This window comes from Syngnathus leptorhynchus, chromosome 2 (assembly GCF_054491065.1).
Source record: "Syngnathus leptorhynchus isolate UIUO chromosome 2, UIUO_Slep, whole genome shotgun sequence".
Taxonomy (NCBI): domain Eukaryota; kingdom Metazoa; phylum Chordata; class Actinopteri; order Syngnathiformes; family Syngnathidae; genus Syngnathus; species Syngnathus leptorhynchus.
The window spans coordinates 18,597,626-18,620,897 of record NC_141196.1 but is presented as its reverse complement, the minus strand read 5'-3'; the positions used below and the strand labels follow the sequence as shown (position 1 = coordinate 18,620,897).

The 23,272-nt window shown below is 41.1% G+C and overlaps 2 protein-coding genes across 4 annotated transcripts in view; both read right to left on the bottom strand.

Annotated features, from left to right (window-relative positions):
* Positions 1 to 1,499: 1,499 nt before the first annotated feature.
* Positions 1,500 to 6,917, bottom strand: mtnr1al (melatonin receptor type 1A like). The gene is made up of 3 exons (XM_085939278.1): positions 6,620 to 6,917; positions 3,243 to 3,361; positions 1,500 to 2,594 (listed from the first exon to the last, which is right to left on the bottom strand). The coding sequence occupies exons 1-3, from the start codon at positions 6,915 to 6,917 to the stop codon at positions 1,944 to 1,946; spliced, it is 1,068 nt and encodes a 355-aa protein (XP_085795404.1). The 3' UTR covers positions 1,500 to 1,943.
* Positions 6,918 to 12,714: 5,797 nt separating this feature from the next.
* The window catches only part of fat2 (FAT atypical cadherin 2), an 87,089-nt gene continuing 76,531 nt past the window's right edge, over positions 12,715 to 23,272 (bottom strand). For 2 of the 3 annotated variants that reach the window (XM_085937091.1, XM_085937110.1), the window contains exons 24-28: positions 22,749 to 22,902; positions 16,102 to 16,201; positions 15,891 to 16,036; positions 15,248 to 15,507; positions 12,715 to 14,512 (exon numbers count right to left, since the gene is read on the bottom strand). In XM_085937091.1, coding sequence (XP_085793217.1) covers positions 14,019 to 14,512; positions 15,248 to 15,507; positions 15,891 to 16,036; positions 16,102 to 16,201; positions 22,749 to 22,902 — 1,154 coding nt within the window. In that variant the 3' untranslated portion in view covers positions 12,715 to 14,018. The remainder of the gene's footprint in view (positions 14,513 to 15,247; positions 15,508 to 15,890; positions 16,037 to 16,101; positions 16,202 to 22,748; positions 22,903 to 23,272) is intronic. The other variant, XM_085937101.1, reaches the window with a different exon arrangement.

Below are 23,272 nucleotides of genomic sequence, written 5' to 3'. Positions count from 1 at the left end.
ATGCTAACGAAAAATACGTCAGCTGTCAACAAAAAAGTTCATCTTTTTCACAGTGTGTATGGCAGAGAGAGGATCATCACCTAGTAGCATTTCAAAAATCTTGCCATTTGAAAATGTCCCTACGACAATCCTATTTACAAACCTTTTATATTTATTTTAACATCCCATATTTACTTTTTGGACCAAAGTTGAGGCTTTTTTTTTTCCTGAAAACATTTTTGATTAAAATCATGTAAACACACAGTCACTTGTTTTCATTGCGACTGCGCACAGTCTGCATTTCCAGCTTTTTTTTATTTTTTATATTTTAGTTCTCAGTTACTGAAGTTTCTGAAACTAAAAGGTTCCAGTCAGATTTAGTTTTGAGAACCAGGTTCTTGTTAGTTAGGTTTTTGGACCTTTCAAAAGTCCAACTTCGTTTTGGCCCATGAACCACATCATTTGGTTATAGATACACCTAAAATCTTTGGAACCTTAGGTTCTTGCGACTTGTAGTTCCTTCCATCTTCAAGCTTTGATCAGACCGTGCCAAAAATATCAATTCTTGTCTACCCTGCTCGAAAGGGTTTCAAAACTACATTTAGAAATGATCCCCCAAGAGGTCCTAGTTCCTGGGTACAGTTCCACGCTGCGGTGATGCTTTGTGAGTGTATCTCATCTTGACACTTTACAATTGTTTTTGAAAACACACTTTTTACTCACACACAATAAAAGCATATGATAAATACATAAGCCTCCTCCACATTTTATGTAACACAGTGATGTGGTCACCATGTAGTGTGTGTGCGTCTGATGAGTCACAGTAATTTCTGCCCCCTTTTTATTTCACTGACAATATAGCAGTCGGAACCAATTAACAAACAAGAAGGAGGGGGAGGAGGATGTGGTGCAACCTGGGTCCTGTGCATGTTCAGGGTCAGTGTGGAGGTAATGATCATAGGCAAACTAAGCAATGACGAATATACTGTTATATCTTTTATAATAGAGATGCCAAAGGAAAAATGTGAAATCCCACAAAGAAGCTGATGGGATCAAACAATCAAAAATTGACTGTGATCTTAAAAAAAAAAAAAGACAAAATCAGAAAGCAACTATGCAAATGCTTGTCGTGAATTGTTTAAGCAGGGATAAGAAGGTAGGTTGTCAGTTACTGTGGCAACGTAAGATGGCTGCCCTCTGGCTTCAACTGCAACGGGCCTATTAATAGTCCATTCGTATAAGTCTGATTACCTCAAGCTGAATTTTCTGCTTTCCCAGGTTTTTTGGTAGGATGCACTGAGTGAGGCTTGTGGGGAATGTAGTGAAGATACAAATAACGTGTGACTTAAACTTACACGAGTAGTTTAGTTTCTGTTTCCCCCGTGTCCTTCAAACCAGCATCTAATAACAGAAAGCGAATGTGAAGTCAATGTTGTCATAACCCGGAACAAAGTGATAATGTTTTTTTATTATAATACTAGATTTTTTTCTTTTTAAATCAAGATGTTTGAAATGCCCTTCCCGGGTTGGAATTTTTTTCATCAATCATTCAGTATGCAGAATGTGACGACTGATGCTTGTGGGAAATGCGATCATGTGGTTTTCCCATTGCTATAGTATGTACATTTTTGTTTCCCAGTACCCCTGAATGTAGCATTAGACTCCAGAAAGGGACTTTTAATTCAGATATGCAGAACGTGAGGCTTGAGGAAAATGTAGTGATTGTTAAACTAATATTTTGTTAAATGTAAATCTTTTGATTAATCATTGAGCCCATTTGTTCCGGTTCCCCGGTGCTTGATGATTTCCTAAAAAGCGCCAACACTTTGGTGCCATTTTTAAACATCTCTTTTTTTCGGTTTGCCAGGAAGGCTCATTCAAAAATCCTCACAGCTTGATGGTATTTCTTAGAACAAGAGTGACTCCATCTTCCCCGTAGTGTTGTCCATCTCAAACGCCCACCCTCAACAGTTGAACTTGAAGATAACGAGCACGATGCGCTTGTACTCCTTCCTGAAGTTGTGGTTGAGTACGCCGTAGACGACGGCATTGAGGCAACTGTTGAAGTAGGCCATAAAGTAGCTGGCAGTAAAGAGCCACTCGGGGATGGCGAGTCCCAGCCGTGAGTCCAACGCCACCGCCAAGCCGATGAGGTTGAGTGGAGCCCAGCACACGGCGAACAGCACAAACACCACAAACATGGTGAGAAAGTTGCGCACGTCGTGCGGCTTGAGCTTGGGCCGCGAATCGGGTTTGACGCGGCGCCTCACGCGGATGACCAGCATCCAGATGCGTAGGTAGCAGTAGCTGACAATGGCGATGGGGAGCACAAAGTGGACCACCACCACGGCGATGGTGTACGCCGAGCTCACCGACTGGGCAAAGGTGCATGAATAGACGCGTGGGTCGTACTGCAGTGACTCCACGAACCAGTTGGGCACGATGGCCAGTACGGTCAGCGCCCACACCAACGCCACGTAGCACATGGTGTTGGCACCTGAGAACAGGCGGTCGTAGCGCAGGCTGTGGCAGATGTAGCAGTAGCGGTTGATGGCGATGCCCGTGATGTTGAAGATGGAGCCGATCACGCTCAGGCCCATCAGGAAGCCGCTCACCTGCCGGGGGTAGGTAGGCCTTCAGATTAGCCTTTCAAAACCAGCGCTTGGGCTTGAAATCATGAAGCAAGGATTGGGGTTTCATTCCAGTGCTCAGGTTTCAAAGTAGGGAATCAAAGTAGGATTTTAAAAAAAGGATTAAAGTTTCAAGCAAGGATTTGGGGTTCAGGTTAGGCTTGCTAATTAGGGCTAGAAGGTTATGACTTCAAACAAGTTAGGCTTTCAAACAAAGGCGTTAAGGTCCTAAGGTTTGCTTGGTTGCGCTAAAGTTTCAAGCAAAGGTTGGGGTTTCAAATTATGGTTTGAAGGCAGGATTATCAGACTTTCCGAATAGGTTCGTTTTAAGGCTTTCAACAAGTGTTACTCAGCAAGGTTTAGGTTTTCAAGCTAGTACTTCGGTTTCCAATTACAATTTGAAACCAGGGTTGGGATTTCAAATGTAAGTTTCAAGCAAGGGTTAAGGTTTCAAGCCACAGTTAGGATTACTAGGTAGGGTTGAGGGCTTCAAGTAAAGATTAGGGTTTTGCAGGTTCAGTTAAAATTTGAAGCAAGTGTTAGGGTTTCAAAAGAGGGTCTTAAGGGTTGTCGTTTCAAGTATTGTTTAGGTTTTAAAAAGATTCTCAATAGTCCTTAGTTTTTGCCTCTCACCTGGCAGTGCAGGTATCCTGCGATCCAGCCGTCGTGGAAGATTGCCGTCAGCACCAGCGGATACGGGTACACGGCCACCAAAAGGTCAGCCAGCGCCAGGCTCACTACGAACGCGTTTCCTGAAAGAAAGACATGGCCTGTGGTAGTTTGGCTTGTAAATGACACCTTAAGCAAGTTTGGGTTAAAGTCACTGTTTCGGGTTCATACAAAGCTCAGGGTGGTTTTAATATGCTGGAGAGAGAAATGTAATGCAAACCAGGTTTAGGGCATGATATTGGCATGTCATCTTGAAGGTATGACATGGAGCCACTGAAGAGACAAATCTAGTGTGTGCTTATTGGAAATTAGGTGGGAATTTTTTTTAATCGTTTTTTTGTGTTGCCAGCATATGTATTACAGCGCTCGGTTATGTGGCCGCCACGGGGAAGCAAATGAGGCTGCAACAGCATTAGCGGTTCGGGTTGGAAATGAGAGTGTCGAGTTACGGTTTGAAGATTTCACATTAGGATTTCAAGACAGGGTCAGTGATTTAAATTAAGGTTTCAACAAAACATTAAGGTTTCAAATTGGGATTTCAGGACGCAGTTAGGGGTTCAAGCCGCACCCTCCGAACTGCGAGGCGGACGTGCTAACCAGTGCTCTACTGAACCGCCCTAAGATTTGAAAGTAAGGTTTTAAATAAATACATCAAGTCTGGGTAAGGATTGCAGATTAGTGTTAAAAAATGTTAACGTTTCAAATTATGTTTTAGAGGCAGGGTTTGAAATTTTCAGCGAGGGGTTTGAGTGTTTCAAATTGGGGTCTCAAGCCATGGTTGGTGTTTCAAACAAGCTTTCAAATTTGAGTTGGAAGTCTGATTAGGGTTTCAAACTATGGTTAAAGTTTATAATTAGAGGTTCATAGCACAATTAGTGTTTCAAGATTTGGTAATGGTTAAAGTTTCCAATTATGGGTTGAAGCCAGAATTAAGATTCCGCACGAGGATTAGGGTTTCAAATTCGACAGCAAGGCTAGGAACTGGAAATTTCAATCAAGGTTAATGTTCATGAGTTAGGATTTCAAGGAAGGGTTAGGGTTAGGTTTCAAAATTATGTTTCCAAATTAGGGTTTGATGACTGTAAAGGTTTCATATGGTTTCAACCTGGGGCTAAGTAAAACTAGTAAAAAATAGGGATTCAACCCTCCACCCCCAAACACACACACATCCCACCCAGCTCATGTTCCGTCACCCGTTTCTCTTTTCTCTTTCACAGAGTCGGAAGGGCGAGAATCCCTGCACCGTGACCAGGAGAAAACTTTCAGTTCTGAACAATGGCAGCCAGTTATTTGCATACAATAGCCCCGCATGAGGTCTGACGGACAGATCTAGGAGGCGGGATACGGAATAATGGAGACGGGAAGAGATTAGTCGAGATGGAAAATTGGAAAAAGTAGAGCGCTGCCAAGGGTGACAAGAGGAGCGTGGAGGAAGGGGCTGGGTGAGACGGTGATGAATCATGGGAATAGTACAAGGAAAAATTGGAACGTCAGGAGAGAAATTGAAATGAGTGAAGAAGACAGAAGAAAAGAATTATGTGGCCGTGAGTAGGATTGGTGAGAAGGTACGTAAAGCAAGAATGCAAACTTCAATAGGGATAGCCCCCCCCCCCCCCCCCCAAACCTTGAACCGGATGATGGTAATGCGAAGGTGGGTAATAGGATGTGCAGTGAGGGGGCTTTGGTTGAAACTCCCCATCTGTTGTAGTCAAATATTACGATAGCCCCAAAAGGATTAAGATTTAGAACTCGTTCAGTTTGACTAAGACAGAGGGGAAGGCAGCATGAAAAAAACAATTCAGAAGTGCCGTAAAGGAGCAAGCATGTATGATTGAGTCTTCAAGTGCCCAGTTCTCAACCGTGATCTGTGATTGCCCTGGCCAACTTATTATCAAGTAGATGTCTGCTTTCAGTTTCTTATAAATGTAAACTGCGCACTTGGACTTCCCGCATGGACTACAGTGGGCCAGTTTCTGCTTCCATCATGTCAAGGACTGTGAGTAGCCACTTCCATTGGCTTCAAAGCAAGTCGACTGTTCATGCCCACAATGGCGCAAACCGCCTGATTCTATCTGCACTAAGCTACGTGCAACTGTGGAAATACCTCAACTTTGTGTAGCCCACCTATGACCACGCTCCATGATAGATGTCGGCTAGGCACGGATATGAAAAACTAACTTGTGAAGTGGCAATGCAATCTTCACTTTTCCTCTGTGACACGCCAATCAATCAATGAGTCATGCATTTCTACTCGATAACATCTCATTCATTTTGTTTCGTGTCAAAGGGAAGATGAATCATAATGAGCACCAGCATACAAGCCTCATATCATGATTATATGACACGCTACATCGCTCAATCAGTACGGACACATCCTGACAAAACCACCACGCACACATTGTACCGACAATAATGGTAAATGGTAAAAATAAAGACAGTACTACTAGAAGTAGGACAAATTACATGTCAAAATAGTTTTTAGAAAAATATGATAAAACACAGTAATACTATTATATTAATAAAATACAGTAATATTATGAAAAAATTACACTTGTATAAATGGCAAAAGAAAAAGAAAATTAGTAAAGAATAATAATATTACTAAAAGTGGTAAAATGCAAGTGAATATAGTACGTAAATAAAATAATAATAGTAAATGTAAAAAGTACTAGTAAAAGAGATCAATGATGGATGGAAACAAAATAATGGTGAAGATTAGTAAAAACCAAAAGAATAATGGTAAAAACTAACACATTACGAACAATTACAAACAACACTAGACAAATGATAAAGTCAATTAAAAACACGAGCAAACATGGTAAAGAAAAAAAGAATGAAACAAATATTCATCCATCCATCCAGCCATCCATCCATTCATCATCTTACATTGGTAGAAATAAGATTTTTTTTTGGACAAAGAGCATAGTGCACCCTAACCTGAAACTTTTGTGGTGCAGTTAAGTAGAAGACACAATTTTCACTTACAGATTCCCTTATAAATTAAATATTCATCATCCCTCATTTCAATTGAATTGTTGATAAATGGGAAGATGTGATTACAAAAATCAATAAATAACCCCAAAAAACTTGACCATTTACTGGTGTGAGTAAATGGAAAGTAATTGCACGGGTTCAAATCTTTATGGGCAAAATGCTACTTTGAAGGCATTTTGGAGCCCTGCATGCTCCCTTATAAAAGATATGCTGAAAAAACAAGCCATTTTAAGGGTGTAAGAGTTGTAAAAGTAGTTTAAAAAGTAGCCTAATTAGTAAAATTGAACATGAAAACCACTATTAAAAGTGATCGCACAAGTGTCGAGAAAGTGCTGAAAGTAGTGTACCAGTTTTCCTGAGTTTCCTGTTCCTGAAAACGGACAGGATGACAAGCAGGTTGCCAATAACGTCCACCACGATGGTGGTGATGAGCACAACGGCGAGGACAGTCATCGTCCAGGGGAAGGCGTGCTGCTGCTGCGGGGCCCCGGCCGGCGTGGAGTTGCGCGGCCCCGGCGTGGCCCCCAATGGATCGGGGGGCCACGCCGGGGCCGGCTGCCGCTGCTGCTGCTGGGCGGCCATCAGCTGCGGGAGCTGCAAAGGATCAACCAATCTCGCCGCCGGGTCTCGTTGCAGGCGCGTCATGGCGTAGGAAAACCCCTTTTACGCGGCGTTTTGAGGCATGCGAGTGGGAAGCGGCGGCGGAAGTGGTTCGCCCTGGAGGAGTCACACGTTCGAGTCCGTTTGTGCGCGGCGGCGGTGGTACATGCGCTCGGTGCTCTCGCTCAAGTCCACTCGTGCCATGTTGGCGCGCTTTCCTTTCCCACGCACAGGTGTTTCCCGCCAAGTGGCTCCCGCCGATGCATGCATTTGGGTGAGTCTTGCGCGTGCCTTTTAGCCCCCCCCCACCACATCTCTCTCTCTCTCTCTCTCTCTCTCTCTCTCTCTCCCCCCCCCAGTGGTACCGAACCCCACCAGTTTCATATGCACATTCACCGAACCCCTCTTCAGTGATTTTTTTTTTCCAAATTCAAGACATCAATGTTTTTTTACTGGTGCACAAAATGAGCCGTGCATGATCACCTTGTTCAAAGAACAAAACCAACACAATGCATGAACTCACAACAAATTACATACGAGCAAATCAGATTCACATATGCGTTATCATGAATTTACATGATAAATCAGGTGTGTTCGGATCTCCGCAGTGGAGGCTCTGCCGAATCCCTGAGACCGACTCACCAAACCCCCAACAGTCGATCGAACCCAGGTTAAGAACTACTGCACTATAACAACGTCACCACGACAATGATAATGACCATACTCTATGCTGGTGTTAAAGAGATAATGTATAATTTTTTTTTTATTTGTCAATTTTTCATTCATTTGAAATATGAAATTTCAACAATATGAAAAAAAAATATTCCATGTATGACATCAACGTACATGATCTAAAACAAAACAAAAAAATCGTAGGTCTAGTAATCGTTAATCATTTGACATGGGTCGCGCCTACACTTTACGGGAGACTATGACTACAACGTGTGTAACTCACTTGAGGGTATCCTAGAAGTTGTTTGTACTGACATTTTGCTTGCACCTCTGAAGAAATTGCTGTTAAGCTTGCAATGTGTGATCTACGTGAAGCAACGTGTAGTGTGCGTGCTTCAGAATGCACACGCTTCCAAGTTAGGTCGTTGCATTAGTGTTAGTATACCACTAGATGGTGTTGAAAAATCAGACATTTCTTCTCACTCTCATTATTTCAACAATCATGGTGTTCATTGAAATACAGACAGCACCATTGCATGCATTTCCTAGTGTTTAAGTAACATTCGAGAAGGTGTCAAATGTTCAACTCTCAGGCACGGCTCCAGGATTTTATATCCCTCTCGGAGCTAAAAAGAACTATTCTTAATATATCGTAACATCTTGTGCAAAATATCCCCCCCCTTCAATTTTATCTTTTCCCTAAGCCAGACGGAGTAATATACACGTGTTTATGACCAAATAAATTTGGAGATGTTTACCAGTGCCTAGACGTATCGTAGCTTGGCACCGCAGCAACAAGAGTAAAACAGCCAACAGTTAAAAATCTTTCCAGCAAGTTTTTAAGGACACGCAGAGCCAGTTCTGACCTCTAGGGGGCCCTACGCTAAAATATGTCAATTGTGGAGTGCTAATGACGCAATAAAGCAAAGACTTGTAAGAAGCGATTTTGTCACCGTCATGGGAACTGACCTCGAACTGTCATTCGATGTGCGAATATGCTGAATTCGTGACGCGGCATTCATTAAAAAAAAAAAAATAGCAATCAAAAGATCAATGAATATTTTTTCACTGACCGAGTGTAAATTGAATGTCTTACAGAAAAATGCTTGTCAGACTGCTTTGTGGTTTTATGTGATACTATTGCAACTTAAAATTCATCATCATTAACATTAAAACAGTGAATGTGAAATGCAAATTCATTTGATAGAGAGTAGTAATTTACTCTGCTAATGCAACTTTTTTTCCCGTCTTTTTAGTTGAGGATTTATGAAGGCGGCTGAAGCCATTTGATGGACAATCATTCATCGTTGAATGTGTGACTAGGACAGTGGACCGACGCTGGAGAAATAGAGAGAAACATCTCCCCTTGATGACATCAGTTGTTCAAACCTCATCAAACAGATAAGTTGGAACGTCACACATTCCATAAAAACACACTTTTGGGATTCTTTTTTCAGAGCTCGGAATTTGTTCTTCATATATTCAACCAGTGTTTAAAAACAAAAGTCAAACATTGCAGTAGTTGATTGGCATACGCATTGCAACACTTGTAAAGTAACACTCACTAATAAAATGCAAAAAGATTCATGACACCATGATATCCTAAGCTGAGCAATCGCGAATGTTGCGTTCAGGTCCGAGTTCGTCAAGGTTCGTTGAAGGTTGCAAAAGTTCATTTGTTAACAGTTTTTGATTCTTCTTGCTATAAAACATTGAAACAGAGGGCAACTTCAAAAGCCAGATTGGCTAAAAGAGTAACAAAAAAGCTAGTGGATTTATTTATCTTTAAGTTTGATTTGGAGTAGAGTTTTATTGTATACGGGTGTGTATTGTACATCTGGATTTTATATTATTTTCAATAAAATCTTGGATGGGCTTAATTGGGGCTTACACGGATTTTTGATAGGGCTGTTGCTCCTCTTAGCCGCGGTGTAGTGTCAACACTCAAGCCAAGAGTCTGTTAAAGAAACTAAATGTAGCGTTGAGAGTGCAGTCATAATGACATCATGAGTGTTTAGATGAATAACTATGACTGTACTACTAAATAAAACACATTACACAATTTCTAGGTTAAAACACTTTTCTTCCATTAAATCCATTGAAGACAGCTCATATAAGACATCAGTAGGTCATGTTGTATGTTTTTTTTTTTCCATTATTATCGTAAATGCTCCCCATCATGCCAATAATAAAATCAGGTCAGACACACCAATAACGGTGACCAAATACTCCTCAATTCTAAATGAATTCAGGTAACTATCAAAACCTATAGTAGTAACATGAAGAAATGTTATGAAGATGTTAACAATTTTACTGAAAGTAGGACCTTTTTGTTATTCATATTTCATTCTGACCATAATTTCTCCCCCATTTTTGGTTTTCAGATAATTAAGCATGTGCAAAGTGTGTAAAATAAGCCTGTTGATATTGCAACTACTGCTACCAAGATTTCAACCAAGATGTTAAGGATGATACAGGCCCCTAATTTCGTCATACTTTTTACTTATATCTTGAGTTTGTTATCTTCAGCACATCAGTAAGCTCTGCAGGAGCCTGATAACGATTTTGATCATTTGAATCATTAGCCTGGCAAACTAAGCCTCGGTTCGAAACCAACCAAAAGACGGTAGTTCGGTAACACCATTCAGCATTAAATCGGTTTTTAATAAAAAAACAGACACTGACGTTTTTTTTACATTATGGCTGCCGTTTGGTGATGGGTTCCTTTTGCTGATTGTTTGCTCAGGTTTGAAAATGCGCTTGATGAGATTACCCATCTGACTGAATGGCTGATAGAGCAACAAGTCGTGATTTCCAGGCTTCAGGCCACTGGGGACCGACCATAACTTCCTTTGGGCGGAAAGCAAAAGTCAAATGCAGTTCAGTGTGTAACCCATAGATAGCGCAATACCGATGTTTCCCAAATGCAAGCGTTCAACAAACTTGTAAAAAAAAAAAATTTCACAACATGTAAGCCTGTGAGACATGTAATTCACCAGTTCTGCCTCGACCCAGAAACAGTCCAAGTGCCTGAGAAAACGTAGCATGTAGCATTTTGTGAGCCAATTTCTAAAAATAAAAAAAAAACAGACACACCCACATAAAGATGAACGCAATTGGACTGCTCTTGCAGAATTTTGGTGTGAGTGTGTGTGTGTGTGTGTGTATATGTGTGTATGTGTGTACTCATGCTGATACAGTAAAATAGATAGCATGTCTACATTTGCATATTTATGAGGCATCATTAAAGCAGAGCACGCTGAAGAGGTGTTCAAGTGCGCTAGCGTGTGCACACAAACGCACACACACACACACACACACACACATACACACACACACACACACACACACACACACACACACACACACACACACACGCACACACACACACACACACACACTTAATGCAAGCAAAGCCAGCACAAATGTAATCAATTCATGATAAAATGAATGAATGAATGAATGAATGAATGAATGAATGAATGAATCAGAAGATTTATTAATTACATTTTTAACTAAAGCTGCGAACAGTGATAAAGGGCCCACACAATTCTGGCCACATTTGGGTACTTGCGTATTGGGGTACTTGCGCATAGACAAGTAAAACCAAAAAGGTTTTGCCAGGTCTGATGTGCATTTCATGTGTATGCGATGATGGACCAGGTTCAGAGATTTTTTTTTTGCAAACTGTGCATCACCACGGCAACATTGTGTGATGAATTAAAAAACTTTCAATACATTTTCGTCTTAAACATGTTTAAATGAAAGACCGTCATTTTGAAAACGAACGAATAGAATATCAAGGAGTTTACTCAAATATGACCTCTATAAAAAACAATGCATTTTTATGTGAATGCAAAAGCCCAAATACAGAAATGGAAAAGCTTCACTTTTTACTGTTTTCATTCATGATGAATTGTACCAAATGCCTCCAGCGTATACATCGTTATCGTTAACACGCACACGCACATGCACATGCACGCGCACACGCACATGCACACGCACACGCACTCACCATCCTCTCTAAACGGATAATGATGACACCTGAGGTGCTGAAATAATGGACGCTGTTTGATGTCTCATCAAATACTCACGCACGCACGCGCGCACGCATGCGCGCGCACGCACGCACACGCACGCTTCATCAATGTGAAACTGCAACAGTGGGGCAACACACATTTCTAAAGTTATTTACAGGAACTTCTGCCAGGTGTGTGTGTCTGCAGTTTTTCCTTGAACAAAAAAAAAAATTGATGATAAAATATATTTTACGCATATAATTGGATTCACTTTGGTTCTCTTGTAAGATTGTGATTTTTACCCATATAATTAATATTTAAAAATAAATAAATAATGATACCACTATTGTGCTAAAGGATAATCAATAATCATGTAGTATTTGCCAATAATTTGCTGTGGAAAGCTCTTTTAAGATAAATCAGTCCTTCAGTCAGTGAATACATTCCAATCAGTGAAAAGCTGTCATCTCCCGCTTTCCCCTTTCCAATTGGCTGCGTGTGTGTGGAGTCTGTAGATGACAAGGTTTCTGTCTCGAGTTCCAGATGAGGTGCTAGCCAAGTTTGCTCAATAATTAAACCTGCAATTTGCAACTCCTGCCCCCCACACGCATAGAGATTTAAGAAACACTTCTCATGGCACCTATAGAATAAAAGTCTGTCAGACAGCTCAAACAAGCTCATTTACCTGTGACCAAATGCAAACTGTGGCAGAGTTTTTATTTTCAGGACCTTGATTTCCCATATCCCATCTGGATTTCCCATCTCTTGTTAAGAATGTCCCCCTCCCATTACAATCTAAAATGGTGTATTACTACCTTCTGCTGGCAGTTTGGCTCATTACCACTTCTCAAATGCTAGCGCAGGAGAGGCAGAGAAGGTCTCTGCGGCGTGTCTTGGTCTTTCTAGCATTCATTAAATAGTTAGACTGCAAACATGCCATTTTTTGTTCGATTTTTATTACGAGCATCAATGAGAAAAGCATCCTTGTGAAAGTTCTCTCAGAGCCAAATGAAGTTGTTCTTTGCGTTTAACAAATTCTTAAGAACGTAATCGTAAGAAACGCTCACTGGTTTTCTTCAAAGAATTTGATTTATTTATTGGGAAAATATTGAAGTTTTGAGGATTGATGATCAAGCTTAAACACGATTGAGTCTACTTTGCCTGATGTAATGTCTTTATTTTGAGATTCAGATTTGATGTATACATTAAAGATGGCATCACAATAAAATCTCACAGCGAATAAACGTTAAAAAAATAAACTATGTGACATTTGATTGGAACAAAATAAACATTCAACACAACTGCACATCACACTTCAACACAACAATATGAACAATACACATTTATACACAAAACATTTCACATTGTCGCAAAACACGTTTCCATCCAAAAGAAGTGCTAAAACAATGTTGATGTAAGGGGGAAAAGGACCTTTTATTTTGAAGTCCATAGTACGGCAAGGTGAGCTAATGCTCACCATTTGGCACTCTTGTTTTGAAAATTCATGAAACAGTGGAGGTGCACATATTTCAAAATAAAAGAATGAGTCATTTTTTTCCTGAGTCGGTCAGACTAATGGAAGAAGAAATGAAGGGTAAAAAAGTAGAAGGTAGTGAACGTGTATAAATGTTGGCGCTTATTTAGAAATTGTGGCAGCATTTTCAGTATTGTCAGATTTGAGGCCCAATTTAAGGCTGTCAATGTAAAAGCAATTGCAGGGAAATTGCAACAATAAAATTGAGTTGATGCCCACTTTTTGGCACTGTGGAAATTCAGTTACATTTCAATAGTTATGTGACCAAGAAGTACATCTAGAATTTGAAACCAAAAGATCAATCTTCTATTTCAGTCTGACTAATAAGAGCAGAAATAAACCTTAAAAAAGTACGTGCTAAGAAAATGGATGCTCTTATTTTGACATTATTACGCTATGTTCAGGGTTAGGGTTAGTATGTGACTAGGAGGTGCATCTGGGATTTTCACAATAATAAGCCTGACAACTGTAACACTTCATTTGAAAAACTTTTCGGCATTCATTTTGTTCCTTGTTCAGAGGATCCGGCCTCTTTCTTTGAAATGTTGATGACATGATGGACGAAGCATTTAGAACGATCTTACGATCTTAGAACACTTATGTCATTCAGTTTTAACTTCCAGTTCCTGTATGTATCAGCTTTCTGTCAGTTTCCACTTCTTGTCAGCATCAATTTCCCATCACGTCCACTTCCTGTTATTTCCCATCAGTTTGTGATTTGTGTGGAGTTCCTGTCAGTTTCAAATTCCTGTCAGTGTCCACTTTCTTAGTGTTCGCTCCTTTGCAGCATCTACTTATTGTCAGTTTTGACAAGACATTGAACGGTGAGCTCCAACAAAGAAAAGGTTGTTTCAAAATGAAACATCGGGGTTCTTACGCAACCTGCCGGGATATCGCACAGTTGGTCAGCCTGGCTGCATCTTAAAACATGACTTCCTCACAGCTTCCAAAGTCGCTCTCCAGCATGCTGGCGCTGTCGCAACTGCGTAGGTCGGACCCGCCGGGGCGTGTCTGCGGTTCGGCGACGTTGGGCGGCACCGCTGCCTGCTCGGTGCAGGACGAACCGGCCACGCTGAGCCGCACGCTGAGCCGTTTGTAACCCGGCGCCACGTGCCCATCCAGGCTGCCCGCATGCTTCGCCGGGTAGTAGCTGGTGGATGTGTACGCGTCAGGACATCGGGATCGCGGAAGGGGGATGCCGTCGGCGTCCAAAAAGTGGTCCAGGTTCTGGTTGCTGTAACAGGGCGGTAGTGGAGCGCGGCGATCCGAGCGCTCAAGCGGGAATGGGAAGCCACTGAAGCGAGAGTTTCGCCGCGAGTCTGACGTCGAGTAGACGTCTTCCACAATGTCAAATTGAGGGAAGTCTTGGGCAGCGGCAATGGGACGTCCGAAATAGTCGGGATCAGCCGGATAAACTGAAGACAAAGCACACATACATATCAAACAGTTTTGCAAGTCAAAGTCAAGTCTTTTCAAGTCCTAAAAATGCCAACTTGAGGCTGACTTGAGTCAAGTGTTTTTGCTTGTGGGAAGAACATCAAGTTGACTTGTGTATGACGTGTTGTATTAGTAAAAGCGCCTTGCCTTTAGGGGATATTTGATTGTTATTCTTTCTATTATTAAAGTGACATTTTCACAGATTCCCACGATATCCGGTTGAAATTATGTGCTGGTTTGGTTTCGGGTAGTTGTGCAGAGTCTCTTCAGAAAAGTGCTTGTTTGGTGTTTGTGTGTTATTGTAGAAAGTGTCCAGTGTCAGTTGCATCTTCCAAAGTGTTTGAAGGCCTCATAAATAGTGCATAAACTATAGTGCATTACGTAAATAAAGCATTGGCATTTGCATTTCCTGCACGGCGCGCAGCTGCTGACCTTGCCTGCAATTCAGATTTTGAATTGTGTGTCGTAGTCACAGAACATAATTTGTGTCCAAACCTCGTGTTTGACGATGGGTGCTTGGCACAATCCTCTAGAATCAAACTTCATCCCCCAATCCCCCATTTTTTTATGAGCTCAGTTTTTGGTCTTTGTTCTTTAAAAGGCAGTGTGTTTGTAGCTGTAATATTTTTTTGTCATGAAATGATACATGTATGTGGTTTTTCATGCCAAAATAGAGGCGTACACACATACACCGCACAAGCACGCATACGCACCTTCATAGTCGAGGTCCCAGTGAGTCTTCTTGACCGAGTCGTTGTCAGAGCTGGACGGGGGTCTGACGGGCAGGTTGGGAGCCACGCTGCAGACCACCGGTCCATGGGACTTGTCGGTGGGCGCTTGGCTGCGAGGACGCAGTGAGCGAAAGGGGGAGTGGTCAAGGTCGTTGGCAGGCGATGTCATGCAGCTGAGCTCCATATGGCCGCCGTTCTGATCACAAGCTTTCGGGCTCTTGCACAATGTGGACGCCGTGTAACTGATAGGACATAATTTTATGTCAGAATCGCTCTCTTTTATTTTTGTAAACAGCTAACTAGCTTCTGATTAAAATCAACCGACTATAGCTAATTGAAAAACAAGACAACCATTTGATAAGTAACCAAGCAAGCAAGCAAGCAAGCTAACTAACTAACTAACTAACTAACTAACTAACTAACTAACTAACTAACTAACTAACTAACTAACTAACTAACTAACTAACTAACTAACTAACTAACTAATCTGTTCCCAAATATATGTAATAGTAGCTGTAAGTGGGTCAGCATGTTTTCCCTCCTAAAATGTTGGCTGTTGGCATAAAATCAAATAAAAACAACAACAAAACAGGACCAGAAATGACAAAGAACAGAGTGACATTACCCGTTGGAGTCGTTCTTCGTATTCTTGTCCTTTTTCTGTTGGACGTAGCGCTTGCGTATGCAAACAAATATGCCCACTAGCAGCAGAAGGCCCAGCACGCTGGCGCCAATCTCAATCATCTCCACGTAGCCCACCACCGGAGACACCTGGAACAGACAATCCACCACGGTCAAGCCAGCTCATCTACAAAAGGACCTGACTGAGGACTGACCTGCGGTAGAGGGTCGCAGTGGAAGGATCCAAAGGAAACTTGGCAGAGGAAACCGCTGGGACATGGATTGGGAAAACAAACGTCCTCACCGTTGTGACACCTGCGCCACAGGAAGGACAGGGCATAAAATATGTGGGCTCAGTCCACCTTAAGCTTGGTTTCTTTCTAAATGTAATGCAAGCACATCTTTGGATGTGCAAAATGTAGTGACCAACAAAAAACACTTATCCAGAGGTCAGGTTTAAATGTAAGTGAAGGTATTTAAACAAATAGTTGTGCTTTCAATTGGGCCTTTGACTACAAACTTAAGACTTCAGGTCAGGGTTTCAGAGAAGGGTCTCAAGCCACAGTTAGGTAAGATTTTTAAAGTAGGGTTAGGGTTTCAGACAAAGGTTGGAACAAATCAAAGGAGACACTTATGTTATTCTGTGTGATCCCTACCCATCTTTTACTCTTAAGGAAGTGCCAGCCAGCCCTATCAGCGAGAGTTTTCGGCTGGGAATTCATTTAACCTTGGATTTGTTTGAGAAGGTGGCTGTTTGTTTGCTTTCTTATGATTGATAGCATACAACATTGCATTCCAAATGGTGAAACACTCATCTGGACATTCAGTTTTTTCAAGCATCAAAAACAATCTACCCAGCTAAACCCAAATCAGCTACACACACTGGAGAATTGCTGTCGTCACCACATCACAAAATAATAATAATAATAATAATAACTAGAATTTGCAATTTCTGGAGAAATTGCGTGTGAAGGCGAAGAAGCTGAATATTTTTTGGGTCACTTCTGGTTTTATTTTGGTCATTTCCGGTTTATTTGGGTCACTTCCGGTTTACCTGAGGTCACTTCCTGTTTATTTGGGTCACTTCCGGTTTACCTGGGGTCACTTCCGGTTTGCCTGAGGTCACTTCCGGTTTATTTAGGGTCACTTCCGGTTTGCCTGAGGTCACTTCCGGTTTGCCTGAGGTCACTTCCGGTTCATTGGGGGTCACTTCCGGTCTATTTGGGGTCACTTCCGGGGTCCCTGGGGTCACTTCCGGTCCAATCAGGGCTCATTGGGGTCACTAGGGTCAATCCAAGATGGCCGCCACATAGTGGAAGTGGGGGTCAAGGGGGTGAATATGGGAAGCATGAGGTGAATAAAGTTGGAATGGGTTGAATCCGTTGAAAAACGTGGAATTTAGAGGTGAAAAACGGAATTTGGGTGAATTTGGTGGAATTTAGTGGAATTTGGTGGAATTTGGTGGAATTTGGTGGAATTTGGTGGAATTTCAAATTTGAAAATGCGGAATTTTTGGGAAGTGGGAATTTGGGGAATAGCGTGGAAGAATATGAAGAGTTGAAAGCTGGAATGGGTTGAATGGGTTGAAAAACGTGGAATTTAGAGGTGAAAAACGGAATTTTGGGGAATTTGGTGGAATTTGGTGGAATTTCAAATTTGAAAATGCGGAATTTTTGGGAAGTGGGAATTTGGGGAATAGCGTGGAAGAATATGAAGAGTTGAAAACTGGAATGGGTTGAATCGGTTGAAAAACGTGGAATTAAGAGGTGAATAACGGAATTTTGGGGAATTTAGTGGAATTTGGTCGAATTTGGTGGAATTTCAAATTTGAAAATGCGGAATTTTTGGGAAGTGGGAATTTGGGGAATAGCGTGGAAGAATATGAAGAGTTGAAAACTGGAATGGGTTGAATCGGTTGAAAAACGTGGAATTTAGAGGTGAAAAACGGAATTTTGGGGAATTTTGGGGAATTTGGCGGAATTTTTGGGAAGTGGGAATTTGGGGAATGTTGAGAATCTTTCCCAATGTGATGTGAATGTGCTGAATGACGTGAATTTGAAACTGGAATGACGTGAATGTGAAACTGGAATGACGTGAATGTGAAACGTTGAATGTGCCATTGAGAATGAATGGGGAAAAATTTGTCGGGAATTTGGGAATTTTGCGGAATCGGAGAATTTTCGGAATACCAAAAATGGAAGCGCTCATCTCGGGAATAGTTGGAATGAGTGAAAAGTGGAATGGAGTGAATGGGTTGAATTGTGTGGAAGAAGAAGAAGGACAGAAATCGCGGAGAATAAAATAGAATAATAATAATAATAATAATAATAATAAAGTGAATGGAGTAGAATAACATATGTGTGAAGGCCTTCGCCTTCACACAATAAATCAACAAACTGGCAAAAACTGATAATGATAAAAATGATGCTGATAATTACAATAATAATGAGTCCTGTGTGTGTGTTTCCTCCATTTACACCATTCTCTGCTGCAGCTTCCCTGCCGCTGCGTTATTACAATGAACAAAAGAAGCAATATGTAAATGTCCCTCCCACTTGCTTCATGTGTGCGCCTCGCTTCAGCTACCAATCTCGTGCATGTGCCAACCCGAGGTACGCGCTCCGGTATGCAGGCATGTGACGGCGCATTGTAATGAGGCTCTGACGCTATGAATCGTGGCAGGATTCTGCAGGAATGCTTCTTTGCATGTTGACAACATCAAATATTCACTGATCACATAGTTAAATATCATGGGTGAATGAAGCAGCATGGGGTCCATTGACCACGGTTAGTTTGTGTGCTCTGTAAACATTTTGCATGTTTGTCCACATGTTGATGAGGCCGTTCAACTAATGGGTCAACAAATTAATCAAACAAACAACTGAATTACTATTAGACTACTGTAATTTCCTGAGAATAACCTTTTTGCAATAAATGAATAAATCAATAAACAAACAAATACATGAATGAATGAATGGCTGACTGACTGAATGAATGTATGAATAAACAATCATACAAAATCATCTAACCCTCCCTCCCTCCCGCCCTCCCTCCATCCATCCATCCATCCATCCATCCATCCATCCATCCATCCATCCATCCATCCATCCATCCATCCATCCATCCATCCATCCATCCATCCATCCATCCATCCATCCATCAACTGATCCATTATCCAGCGCTTTAAAAATGAAAGCTGTTTGCCCCAGATAGAGTATTTTTTTGGATGTCCGCTGATTTTGCATCACACCGCAATAACCGATGTGGATTTCATCCTGCACTTGGCTAGAATGCAGAGCACGATCCTGGTTAAAGGAAGTCATTTTAAACGTAAAACCTTTTGGTATTTTGGGGTTGCAAATGAAAATAAGTGTTGCTGGTATTGCGACGGACAGTACTGCATGTGTGATGAGCGTATGCTAAGAAGTGCTCTGGAGAACGAAGGTGGATGTAAATGGACGTACAGTTTTTTTGCGGGAGGTGCGTTGCAGAACCTTTTTAAACCCTCCCTAATACTTTTGCGCGACATAAACCTTTCCCATTCCCTTAAGAACCATTCCCACACTGTTCTGTGCATGCATTGTACCTATACAGCAAATAAAAGAACAAACTTGATATTGTAACTGACTGACTGACCCTGCATCGGTGTGTGAACTCAGTCACGTCCGCAGTGACGCACATTGCTCAGAGGCACACCCCGCGCTATCAGCGTGTATTTAAACACCGTTCTCCTGTCACTTATGAACCTGCAAAGTTGCTCATTCGCAAAAATTGGTGAGGGATTACTGTAGTAGAGTGTGTGCGAGTGTGAGCCAGAAGCGCATATGAACAAACGTGAGAATATTGAGTCCATGACCCCATCAGTAACTCCCTCCTTGGAGTAACGTCTCCCTTGAGTACTCCTTCGGCTCGGTGGCAAGTAGGAATGGATAACGTAAGTGAAAATGAGGCTTTGTAAAGCCCTTTGGCGGCCACCATATGGTGTCGATACTCTGCTATATGCACTCCACCATTTTAATAATATTGGGGTTTCCGTCTGCCTTTTTTTACAAACTGACAATTGACGCAGGGACAGACACGTGACGAAAGGATTTAAAATGACAAGGATGGACAGAGATAGAGGGTTTATTATTTTATGAATAAAAGCGGACAGAAAAGGACGAAAGGGTGGTTAGACCGCCAAAATTTGGCAAAGTGTCAACCTCTACTAACTAACTAACGAACTAACTAACTAACAGACTGACTAACTAACAGACTGACTGACTGACTGACTGACTGACTGACTAGCTAGCTGACTATCAAGGAGTCAGCCCATCACTAATCTGACTGATAATAAAACTAAAATAGAATAAAATTATATTGAATGATATTAAAAAATTATTTTTAATCACATTAATTCTTACCATGAGCAGGGTCATGTGAGTTGATTTTGGATACTTACACAAACATAAAGGTTAGAAATATATGTAAAATAAAATTCGATGAAATGTAATGCAGTTTAGTTTAATCTCAAATAATTTGAGGCATAAGAGAAATAAAATAAAAATAAAAATCATATTAAACTGCATCAATAATTTTTATCTTTTTATTTATTTGAAAAAAACCCCAAAATGTAATAAATTCTAATCCTGTTTCGGTGTAAAAAAATAAAATGATCTAAAACGTGATTGGCCAGTCAATGTTTTGTGGGTGTGCCATAGTGAACATTAGGCATTATGGTGTTGCACATTGTTACAACTAATGGACTAATTTAACAGACAGCGAGTTTGTGTTGAACGTCATCCCTTTTCCACTCTTACTTTAAGCACCAGAGGAGGTGTCTCAGCAAGGTTGTCGGTTAGTCCGCCCCGCTACAGGTCACTTGCCGACCTTTCAACCTCTCTGCGACAAGTAAGCGAGTCGTAGAGAAGTCATTATGCGGCAGAAGCAGAACATAAGCGTTCAGAGAGGTTGCCGAGGGGAAAGGTCGACAACCTCCATTCCGATCACGTCGCTAAAGAGGAGTTGCCGAGTTCATTTTAGAAGACACATGCGCACGCACACACAGACACACGCACACACACACACACAAACAACCACACACACACACACATGGCATAACGAGCACATATTTTAAGCATACGTAGATCCTAAATAAAGGAGAGGCAGCTTCTAACTAATAGTATGTCTGCTCTTAAAAGCTTGTAAAAGATGTTTACCAACACTTATTTCTTGTTTCATTCAATCTAATTGGGATTTCCTAGCAAATCAATTGTTTCATTAACAGTGTTTCCAAAACAGTCATAAGCCATTGTAAGGCTTATTCTTTTTTATTTGACAATGCTCGCAACCACGGTTTCAGCATATTCCGACGCTTTCATGCATAGCATACACAAGCCTTTGCTGCCCAGTGAGACATCAGCAGCCTTTCTTCATATTGATCATCATGCCAGGAGTGACAAATACTTGTTTGGATGAGTTTAAGGACACAAATATAGCAAAAGAGAGCGGTGAATAAGTTTGTGAAAGAGAAATTTGAAGACAAGCGCCAGCCTTCACCAACCTGTAAGCAATCATATTTTGTGCAAAATGTTATAAGGTACACATCATTTTTTTATTTCCCTATTATCAAAAACCATCTTTGACGGTGAAAGTTGCTAAATGTTGCTAATGACAGAGACAACCCTCTGATTTGTGCCCACATTCATCAAAACGTTGATTGATCCAACATTTGCTACCTTCACAAGCACGTTCCCCTCGGTGAGGTACACTTTTTAGTTTGTCTGTTTGCGAAAACGCTTACTATTTGACAGTTGCCATCCACTTTGTCAGAAAGTTCATTAGTTTGGGTTGGTTAGTTACTTAGTCAGCTAGTGAATTGGTTAACGAGCTAGAGAGTAAGCTAGTGAATTAGGTGATAAGATTATGAGTGAGTTAGTAAAACAACTTAATGGGTGAAGGTTGGCACCCAGTTCGCATGTTCATTAGCTGGTGACTACGTCAGGTAATTACTTTGTTGTAAGTTAGTTAATTTGTAAGTTTGTTAGTTGAAAAACTTGGTATCAACAGCCATCGTTCACTCAGTTAGTTAGTTGGTTAGTTAGGGCTAGTTAGTTAATTAATTAGTTAGTTAGTTAGTTAGTTAGTTAGTTAGTTAGTTAGTTAGTTAGTCAACTACAATATATTTCTGTGTTTGACAGTTGGCATCCATTTAACGTGCATAATATACTTTAAATTGGTGAGTGAGTAAATTTTTTCTTTAGTCACTGAGTCAGTGAATATGTTGGTGAATTAATTAGGAAACCAACTTTGTGAGTGAGTAAATGAATTTGTTAGTTGCTTAGTTGGTGGCTTAGTCAGTCAATGATGTATTTGGTGATTGAGTGAGTTAGTGGGTTAATCAGACAGTCAGTGAGTTGGGTTAGGGTCTTTTTAGTAAGTCAGTCAGTTGTTGTGAGACAGTCAACACCGAATGAGTGAGTGATTTAGTTTGTGAGCTAAAAAGTCAATGAGCGAATTAATCGACTCTTTTTGGTGAGTTAATCAGTTAATGAGTGAATTAGACAGTTATTTACTAGGCCAGTTAGTGAGTCAGATAATTAGTTGGTTACTTACAGAGCAAGTTGGAAATGTAGTCCGTTATTGTATACATCTTGTGTGTGTGTTGGCACCCATCTGGTCAATTACTTTATTGATGATTAATGATCATTACGTTTCTGCCACTTGGAGGAATGGAGTCGAGCCCAATCACATTGGTGTGTCGAGATTTAAGATTGTTTGGCCTTGGTACAGGTGATATTTGCTCACATTCAGAGTCATTCGACACAAAACTGCCCAGATTTCTCGCTGGGTTTTGGGTTAGGAAGGAGGGGAAAAAGCTTACCGTGCATCTGCATTTTCCATTGAGCAGTTGCAAATGTATCCTTGCTCCTTGGGCACACACACGCGACCATGGGTGCATGGCTGGGAGGTGCACGGGTTGTGATCTCGCTCGCAGCGCAAGCCGTGGAATGTGCCTGCACACCTGCAGCGCAACTCTGTATAGGATGAAAACACATGCACACAAACAAAAAATAAGAAGATGACCCCTGCATTACACCTTTAAAAATGCTGGGTTAAAAACAACCCAATTTGGGTTAGAAATTGGACTGACTCTGTTTTTTGTAAGAAAACAACTGCATTTTTTTATTTCTGCAAAACCACCCAAAGTTGGGTGAAATTGAGCAGAATTCCTGGGTTGCTCCAAATGTTAACCCAGCAGTTTTTTTTAGGATGTAGTAATATAATACTAAACTCAATCTAGTAATGTAAAACTACATTAAGTTGTGATACTTAAGACTGCTGTAATATTAGTACACAGTACTAGTGTCCCTTGTTTATTGTGGTAATATTCTCTAATAAATACCA